The 10,128-nt window shown below is 41.5% G+C and overlaps 1 protein-coding gene across 2 annotated transcripts in view; it reads left to right on the top strand.

The window, feature by feature from the left end:
- Positions 1–9,576, top strand: part of Slc9a6 (solute carrier family 9 member A6) — a 69,444-nt gene extending 59,868 nt beyond the window's left edge. For both annotated transcript variants that reach the window (XM_070039664.1, XM_070039665.1), the window contains 2 exons: positions 3,244–3,349; positions 6,795–9,576. In XM_070039664.1, the coding sequence (XP_069895765.1) occupies positions 3,244–3,349; positions 6,795–7,067 (379 nt within the window). In that variant the 3' untranslated portion in view covers positions 7,068–9,576. The remainder of the gene's footprint in view (positions 1–3,243; positions 3,350–6,794) is intronic.
- The last annotated feature ends 552 nt before the right edge of the window (positions 9,577–10,128 follow it).

The following is a 10,128-nucleotide window of genomic DNA, read 5'->3' as shown; positions in this document are numbered from 1 at the left end:
CTAGCGCTCTACCACTTGAGCCACAGCGCCACTTCCGGCTTTTTTCTTTTTGCTTATGTGGTGCTGAGGAATCGAACCCAGGGCCTCATGCATGCAAGGCAAGCACTCTACCACTGAGCCACCTTCCCATTCCCTGATTCATCATAATTTTTATGTGTAGTATGAAGTACTTTTTTAGAATAAATATCTAGTTGATTCAGCCCTCTCTATTCAAAGTACCATCCTTTCCCCCACTGAAATTAATAGAGTTTTTGTTGTAAATCCTCAGGCTTATAAGTCTGTGGACTTTCTTGTACTTTATACTGTGTTGCTTCATAGTAGACAAATTTAAATGTTTTTGTATAGTATTGGCTTGACTACTTTTCTTCACAAGTTCTTTTCAATTTTAAATGTTTGTCTCTTCTCTCTGCCTGCCTGCCTACCTGTCTTACTCCCTCCTTCCCTCTCTCTGTCTCTTTTCTTCCTTCTTCCCTCCCCCACTCTCTTTCTCCATTCCTCCTCCTCTTCCTCCTCTTCCTCATCACCCAAACCACTCCATCCTCCTTCCTCCTCTCCTTCCTTCCTTCTCCTTTTCCTCTCCCCTCCCCCTTCCTCTTCTAGCCTCACCTCTCCTCTCCTCTCCCCTTCTCTCTTATGCCCCTCTCTCCTCACCCCTTCTCCATCTTCTACTCTCCCCTCTCCTTCCTCTCCTGTCTTTTCCCCCCTCCTTTCTTCCTTCTTCTCCCCTCTCCTCTCTCCTCCCCTCCTTTCTTCCTCCTCTCCTCTCCCCCTTCTCCCCTCTCCCTTCCCCCTTCTCTCCTCTCCTCTACCTCTCTTTCTCTCCGTGCTTTCTCTCTCCTTCTTCTCTTCCCCCTCCCCCTCTCTCTCCTGTCCTCTCCCCTCTCTGTTATTTCTTTAAATCCTGGGAAGATGTTATCATTGATACCATCTGCTTGTGCCTTTTGTATGCGAAGTTTTTTTTTTAAATCTTCAGTGGATTTTTTATTTCTTTAATAATTTATTTAACTATTTAGACTTCATTTTTAATTTTTATTTTTTGGTATGTGCACATGAACATGCATATGCATGCCAGTATGGGGCTCGAACTCATGGCCTGAGCATTACACTTAGCTGTTTTGTTTAAGGGTAGTGCTCTATAGCTTGAACCACAGCTCTACCTCTGGCATTTTACTAGTTAAGATTCTCAAGATGTTTCTGCCCGGGATGGCAGGAAATGTGGTCATCACTCAGATCTTGGGCTTCTGGGTAGCTAGGATTACAGGCATGAGCCAGTGGTGTACAGCTTACTCTTTTTTTATTATTATTTTGACAATTTTGGTAAGGTTTTCTGTGAAGAAATGTATTCTTATAGAGCCAAACCTTAAGACTATTCTGTGCTGCTAGACAGAGACTTGGCCATTTCCAATGGCATTATAAGGCCAGATGGTTTATAAAGTATGCTTATATTGAGCACTTTAACCTTTAATTAGTAATTATTAATATGAGAATGATGATGATGATGATGATGATGATGATGATGATGATGATGATGCTATACTGGTGTTTGAACTTAGGGCCTTGTAGTTACTAGGTTGACTTAAGATCCACTGGATCACATTTCCAGCCCTGTTTTACACTGGCTTTTTTTTTTTTTGGTAGTTGTGGGGCCTGAACTCTGGGCCTGGGCGCTGTCCCTCAGCTCTTCAGTTCAAGGCTAGCACTCTACCACTTGAGCCACAGCGCCACTTCTGGCTTTTTTCTTTTTGCTTCTGTGGTGCTGAGGAATCGAACCCAGGGCCTCATGCATGCAAGGCAAGCTGAGCCACCTTCCCAGCCCCTACACTGGTTATTTTTACAATAGGATCTCAATTCCCACCTGAGCTCCATCATTTTTAGTCTTCCGGTTGTTGCTTGGATCATAGGCATATACCATCATATCCAACCTCCCTCTGTGGAGACAGAGTTTATCAGACTTTTCTGCCTGGGCTGGCCTGAAGCATCTATCCTCCCAATCTCAGCTTCCCTCATAGTGTGGCATGGTGGGCATATACCACTGTACCCAGCTATGAATTGTGAAGGGGATTCTCATGAACTCTTCTGTTTGGGCTAGCATGAACCATGGTCCTTCCTTTTTCATCTATCTCATTTTTGATTGAGGACAGTCTTCGGCAGTTTATTTCTCTCTGTGTCTCTCTCCCCTCTGTCTCCTCTCTGCACTGCCAAGAATAGAACCCAAAGCCCTGAGTATGCTAGGCATCACTGGTACAGGTACCAGGAACCCCAACCCAGTTCTCATTTTTAGAATATAAGGGATTTAGTATATGCGTCTCCTTTTTCCTTAATTTTTTTCTTGTGATCCACACTTTATTAATATGTATTACTACAGATTTTTTTTGAGAATAAATGAATACTGAAATGAGAATCTATGACATAAGAGCTCATGATACATATATTTTCTTAATGTCTTGAAGAGTGACTTTTATTTCCACCTTATAGCATCATAAAGAATCAAATGGATACTGAAGTTGTAAAACATTTAGAAGGCCAGCAGAATCTGTGTCAAATGATTAAAACCACTTTTATTTCTGTGCTCTACTACTGGAATATTCTACTGTCCCTCTGATCACTATCATTCTTTATTTTCTCCCTTACTTCCTTCAGTGTCCAATTTACAATGATCTTGTATTTCTGTTGCTTTTATTTTTATTTATTTATTTATTTTTTGGGTCCGGTCGTGGGGCCTGAACTCTGGGCCTGGGCACTGTCCCTCAGCTCTTCAGCTCAAGGCTAGCACTCTACCACTTGAGCCACAGCCCACTTGAGCCACAGCGCCACTTCCGGCTTTTTTCTTTTTGCTTATGTGGTGCTGAGGAATCGAACCCAGGGCCTCGAGCATGCAAGGCAAGCGCTCTACCACTGAGCCATCTTCCCAGCCCTCTGTTGCTTTTATTTAAATCAGTATAGCAATATGTTATAGTGGAATGTATACACAATTTGAAATCAAACTAATCTAACCAGCAGATAGGTCCCCATTTCCTTAAAGTCTGTGACTTTAGTTGGGCTATTGACCTGAGTCTCAGTGTCACTATCTGTGAAACAGATAGTAAGGTGTCCATTTGCTGTCTCCCTACTATCACATGATGGTATAAACAAGTTTTGCTAGGTTCCAAGGTGTTAGGTACATTGTAAGTGATTATCATGAAATGACTTATTTTCAATGCGCTAAGAAAGGAGTACATCTCTTCCTTAACCATGCCTGCTCAGCTACCTGAAGCCTCTGCTCACACATAGTGGGCCACCTCTCACCACCACCCTCCCAGCCTGCTGTGGGCCCATTGCCAGGTGCCTCACCAGCCCCCAGGCCTACGAAGTAAGTAGCTTTAGCCACAAACGGAATTCTTCAAGTTGAATTTAGATGCTCTATGGATGGGTTTCTGGGTTTGTTTTACTTGGGCTTGATTTTTGTCTTTGATGTAAAAATTCCTATGGAGGAATTTAAGCTTAGTTTGCTTAACCAGAAAATGCATGAAAAGCTATAACTACCGCCCACAGCGTTTGGTAACAGTTCTACAGTAGCAGCTCATCTTACTACAGATGATTTTAGTCATTCTATTTCTGTGCTGCCTTTCATTTGTTTGTGCGTTGGCCTCAGCTCAACACTAAATGTGTATGTTTAGGGTCATTCTATTAGGAGGATTCTGAGACCATTTTTTGGCACTGGGGTTAGAACTTGGGGCCTTTTTGTTTGTAAGCAAGTGGTCCGTACCAGTTTAACCACACCCGTATCACTTTTTACTTTAGTTATTTTCAGTTAAAGTCTCACTTTTTAAAATAAGTTTTTTATTGTGAAACTACTGTACAGAGGGGCTACAGTTATATGAGCAATAAGAAATGAGTACATTTCTTATCAAACATTGTTGCCTCCTCCTGTTTTTCCTCTACCATCCTTTCCCAACCATCTCCACAACTACACTCCCCACTCCCAGCCCCCCACCTAAATTGCAAAGTAAATGGAAAGACTTGGAAAAAATTATATTAAGTGAAGTAAGCCAGGCCCAAAGAAACATAGGTCCCATGGTTTCCCTTATTTGCAATAACTAGTATATGTCTGAGACAAGCAGAAAAGGTCAGATAAGATGTTCAGCAAAATGAACCCCAGGATAAGGACACAAGTGGTTTTTTTCTTTCTTGATATTGTTTCTAATATATTTATAAGTTACCACGTGCTTTTTCTTTGTTGCTTTGTATGTCCCTCCCCCATGGTATAACCTGTGTTTTCACTGTAGTTGATGAATGTCTCACTTTTTGCCAAAGCTACCTTCAGACCATAATCCTTCTACCTTCACCTTCCTCTTAGCTGGGATTACAGATGTGAACCACACCACACTCGACTTTTTTTTTTTTTTGTCCGTCATGGGGCTTGAACTCTGGGCTTGGGCGCTATCCCTGTGCTCTTCAGCTCAAGGCGAGCACTCTACTGCTTGAGATGCAGTGCCACTTCTGATTTTTTAGTGGTTTATTAGAAATAAGAGTCTCATGGACTTTCCTGCCCAGGCTGGCTTTGAACCGTGATCCTCAGATCTCAGCCTCCTGAGTATGTAGGATTATAGGCGTGAGCCACTGGCGCCCGGCCCCCCAACTTATTCTTTAGATAGGATCTCACTGATTTTATTTTGTCTGGGTTGGCTTCAGAACACAATCATATCACTGACTCCAAAGTAGCTGGGATTGTGGGAGTGGACCATTACACCCGACTGGATTTGTTTTTCTTCTTTCTTTCTTTGGAAGTACCAGAGTTTTCTTAACTCAGGAATTTGGACTTTCTAGTCAGATACTCTACCATGTGAGCTCTATTTTTGCTTTTAGTTATTTTTTCAATAAGGTCTTGCATCCTCCACCCCCAGGCTTTCTGGACTGTGATCCTTCTATTTTATGCTTCCTGAATAGCTGAGATGACAAGTGCATGCTACCATGCCCACCTTTCTATTGTTTGAAATAGAGTATCTCTATGCCTGGGCTGGTCTTGAACTGAAATGTATCTGATTTCTACCTCCTGTGTAGCTAAGAGCACAGGTATGAGCTACCATGTCTGGCTGGATTTATTTTTCAGATCACTTTTTTTTTGTCGGTCGTGGGGCTTGAACTCTGGGCCTGGGCGCTGTCCCTCAGCTCTTCAGCTCAATGCAAGCGCTCTACCACTTGAGCTACAGCGCCACTTCCGGTTTTCTGGTGGTTTATTGGAGATAGGAGTCTCACGGTCTCTCCTGCCCGGGCTGGCTTTGAACCGCGATCCTCAGATCTCAGCCTCCTGAGTAGCTAGGATTACAGGCGTGAGCCACCAGCGCCCAGCTTTTCAGATCACTTTTTTGTTGTGTTTGTGTATTTAAACAACACACTTCCAATAGTACAGAAACATAAAAATGTCTGGAAGTATCACAATGAAACAACGTGTGCAATTAATACACACCAATAAAAATAAAAAGAAAGAAAAGAAAGTTCATGAGAAACTTAATGTTGAAGCTAGGCATCAGTAGCTCACACCTGTAATTTTAGTTACTCCGGAGGCTGAGACCTGGATGATCATGATTTGAAGTCAGCCAGGGCAGAAAAGTATAAGAGACTCCACCTCCAATTCACCAGGAAAATGCTGGGCTGAAGGTGTGATTCCACTGATGACATGTCCCGTGAACAAGCAAACCAATAAGAGTGAGTTTGAGTCTTGGTACTGGCAAAAAAAAAAAAAAAAGGTATTACTGATGCCATTCCAGACTCTTCTGTGCACAAGTACTTTTTTTACTTAGCAAAATGTCAACTTTTTCACCTTTTGTAGGACTTTTAAATACTGTTTGACATAAAGGTTTTTTCATTTGTTTGTTTCAGTACTGAGGCTTGAACTCAGGAGCTGAGCCTTGTCCCTGAGCTTGTTATTTTTCAGGGCTAGCACTCTGCCACTTGAGCCACTTTCAGCTTTTTTGGTGATTAATTGAAGATAACAGTCTCATGGATTTTACTGCCCAGGCTGGCTTTGACCTATGATCCTCAGATCTCAGCCACCTGAATAGCTAGGATTATAGGCATGAGCTACTGACACCTAGCTTGACATAAAGTTTATATTAGACACAGAGCTTGTGGACCTGACAACCAAGTAGGCAGTGGGAGTTTGATATATTTTTTATGTTCCATACTATGTCAGGTGGACAGACCAGGAAACACTTAGTCCTATATAATAACCCTATTGATCTGTTCCTCCCCATGACCCCCGAGGCTCTTATGCCCCTTGAAGGCAGACTGACAGGTTTCAGGGCAGGTGCTACTACAGGGACCAGGCAAGGACAGGGTGCTGTGAGGGCCCATAGGAGGGACGTAACCTAGACCTGAGAGGTCAAGGAAGAATTGCAGGAGAAAACGATATGTAGGCAGTAGTCACTTAGGGAGTGGCGGGACAGCATATGGAAGAGCCTACAGGTGAGAGAAAGCCTAAGAGGTCTGGGCAGCTGTGAACCTGCCTGGCTGGCTGGCAAACACATGATAATCGAGGTGAAAGATGCAGATTGTAGAGGAGATGAAGCTGAGAGCAGTGGGCTATCACTAAGGAGATTTAAATAGAGAATTCCAAACAATTCCATAGGAAATGATTCTTAAATTTCTTTTATTTTTGAGACAGGGTCTTGCTCTGTCACTTGGGCTGGCCTTGAACTTGATGTCTTCCTGTGTCAGCCTCCCAAGTAGTTGAACTTACCAGCACATGCCACTGCATCGGACTTTGGTTCTAGGATTTCTTTGCCATGCTTAAACCTTATTTTATTTGCATTTAGAACCAGGAGCAATTGAAAGATGATGACTCTGATCTTATTCTCAACGACGGTGATATCAGTTTGACATATGGAGATTCTACTGTGAGCACTGAATCAGCAGCCTCCAGTATCCCAAGGAGATTTATGGGCAACAGTTCTGAGGATCCCTTAGATCGGGAGCTTACCTTTGGGGACCACGAACTGGTCATTCGTGGGACACGTCTGGTTCTTCCTATGGATGATTCTGAACCCGCTTTAAATTCATTAGATGATACAAGACACAGCCCAGCCTAAGCTTATGAATACTCACTTAGTGGTTTGTAAAATTTGCACATGTGATTGTGAAGAAATTTGTACTACCTAAAAAGTCCTAGTGCATGTCTCTGAATGTGTGAGCTATATAAATGTCATTTATATGGCATAGGAAGAATATAACTATCCTGTACAAGGCAGATTGTGAACAAACTATTCTTTTTAAGTTTTGCTGGCTGCGCTGTGTAGGCTGGATCTGTTTTAGGAAGTTACTTTCACAGTGATATGTGTTCTGTTAGTTTTATGTCTCAGTTAAAGTATAAAAAGTGATTGACTTAACTCTTCTTATAGTTACCTGACACTTAACCAGAGTACCAAGTTCTTGTGATGTGAATTAATTTGTGTGTGTGCGTGTGTGCGTGTGTGCGTGTGTGTGTGTGTGTGTGTGTGTGTGTGTGTGTGTGTGTGTGTGTGTGTGTGTGTGTGTGTGTGTGTGTGTGTGGTGGAGGGAGAGAGGGAAGAGAGGGAAGAAGGAGCATCATTTCCTAGGGAACCCAGATGTGGAGAGGTTCCTTTGTCAGGACACTTGATTGCTCCTGCCTTTGCCATCATCTTTTTCTTCCCCTTTTCTCTGGTGGCCCATAATGGCACATGGAGCCAGTGGCATTTTCGTTTTGCCCTATTCAGGTTGAGGAGTTTAGTGTGGGCTGTTTTTCCCCATGATGTAAAAGGACAGATTCATTAACTCCAGCACTCTGCTGTCCAAAAGAAGGTGGCAAACAACCTCCAAGAACTTAACTGTTTTCCTTCCAGCCTAAGACTATAGGCATTACATCCAGCTGGCTTAGCCAAAGTACAGGTGTATATAGTTCAGAGAGCTTGATTTAGCTTTGGAGGAGCCGGGACAAAAAGGAAAAGGGTCAGAGGAAAAAAAAGGGAGTAAAGAGGATGATGGGGTCAGAGGTCTCTCTTCCCAAAAATGTAAATATTCTACACCATATGAGTTTAAGAAAGTTAATTGCTGCTTACGTTTTGATTATGTCCTTTATCTGTATAGGAAGCTTTGTTGTCAGAAGTTTTTATATCAATTTAAATTGCTGCTCTTTAGCAGCCAAACAGGAGCAAAATGTAAAATTTATAAACTTACTGTGTCTAATTATCATTTGTTAGTCTGTAGTTGATGTTAAAAGTTAATTTATGAATCCTTGATTGTCCCATACTACACCAAAGGCAGTGGTAAGACACTGAGTGCTCCAGAGTGTTTGTTGTAAGGTGGCTCCTTTGTGTGCAGTGGGCATATCATCTTCATTACCACATTCCCCTGTACAGTTCAATACCTAAGCTGCCATTTGGTTGTTTTACAGTTTTCAAGGAAGAGCACAGAGCAGTTTCCCATTTCGTATCCATAATAAGAAAGTGGATTCTATTTTATAATGCTGAAAATACTTAAAGCTTGGAAAGGGAATATTTTCTGATCTGGATGCTGACCTGTTAGTGATTCAGAATTTAAATAGGTAACTTTAAATAGAAGTTAAATAGGTTCTTCCAACATACATACACCCAGGTCTGAGTAGCTTTGCCTTAAGACTTACCCAATTAGAAAATTGTTTTATTTATATGATTTTCCAGTTTTCCATTGAAAAATATCCTTTCAGACAAAAGACACATGTACTCTCCAAAAAGATTCTGTGCTTTTATAAACACTCCTTTAAGGGAATTGTAATGTTGATGCATAGTAGTAGCCTTGAATGTTGGCATAGCCATTTGTTAGGTAGTGGTAGCAACTTTCCTGCTATGCAGGAATTCCTCCTGTGAAGTGTATGTTTTCTATGACATGTGCCTCTTGATGAAGTTAATAATTTCTTGTTAATGTTTGAGGGGGTTTTGAATGTCAACATCACTTATCCACAAGGTTCTTCAAGTTGTAAAAGGTTATATAATAATTTAACTATTACCTTTTTTATTCTGTCAAGTTAGTGAGCTCACTTTATGACAAATGGCTGTAAATACTTAGCATGACAAATTCTGTAACTCATCTATTTCAGCATGTGTAAGACCTTTCATTAGGGAAACTGATACAGCTTGAGTCCACTAAATCTGCCTTTGGTACTTTCTCAATGGGGAATGAAGCCTCCTGTGCTTCCTTTAGCATCTGGGACTTTTCCTCTCCTCTAGTCCATGCATACATCTCCATGCAGTGAAGAAAAAACCATGTCTGCTCAGACACCCATTGCACTGAGGCACCTATCTGAGTAAATTTTGATGAAGTACAGTCTGAGTTACCATCATGCACAAGTAGAATTATTCTTGGACCTGTTTTTCTGTTGTTCGTGGAACCTACACGTTTGATTGACTTGAATGTTGCATCTTTTAAAGTTGTTTTTAAAGGTCTTTTGCATTTATCCTAGTTGTCCGTGTTTGGCAATGTGCTGTTAAAGTAATAGACTTTTAATCTTTATGTATTTTTTGTTTTCCCTTGTAGTACTTGGACAGATGTTATAGTGGTTTCTTTTAGGCAAATCCATCATTAAAAATATAGCCTTGCAAATAACCACTCTCTGTATTTGAGTCATTGGTTATTCGAGTGAGGACTTATGAGTGCTGACTGCATTTACTTTTCTACCTGTGTACATGGTGATAGTAGGGGTAGGAAGTAGACTTAGATTTTTTAAAAGAAATAAATAAGAACACCACAGAACTTAACTTCCAAGGTGGCAAAGTCTTGGTGCTTGTGTGTAAAGTTGGATGGATTTGTTGATGATCACAATTGGACTACTTAAGAAATACAAGTTAAAGCCATCCAATTCCATTTCATTGATTTGTAGCCTGTTAGGTTAGTAATGGAGAATGTCATGAACATGGTAGTTCCATTGAATGGAGAGAGTCAGTTCTGTATCTACAGCTCCAAGTTTGCTTTGAAAGCAAAGTCACACAAGTAGTCCTTTCTCTAAGTTAAAGATAGAACTTTTTTTGTACGTGAGGCAATTTCAAGTTTCAAGTGTGCTGATAGCAACTATCTGTCTGGCTAAGGCCAGCAGCCACACTGCACGCTGCGTTTGGTTGTCATCCTGTCCAGCTTCTTTGCTCACAGCGCCATGCGAGG

This window comes from Dipodomys merriami, unplaced genomic scaffold (assembly GCF_024711535.1).
Source record: "Dipodomys merriami isolate MVZ:Mamm:240054 unplaced genomic scaffold, mDipMer1.0.p SCAF_3, whole genome shotgun sequence".
Lineage (NCBI taxonomy): Eukaryota > Metazoa > Chordata > Mammalia > Rodentia > Heteromyidae > Dipodomys > Dipodomys merriami.
Note: the sequence above shows the minus strand (reverse complement) of the source record. Positions and strands in the feature narration are given on the sequence as shown.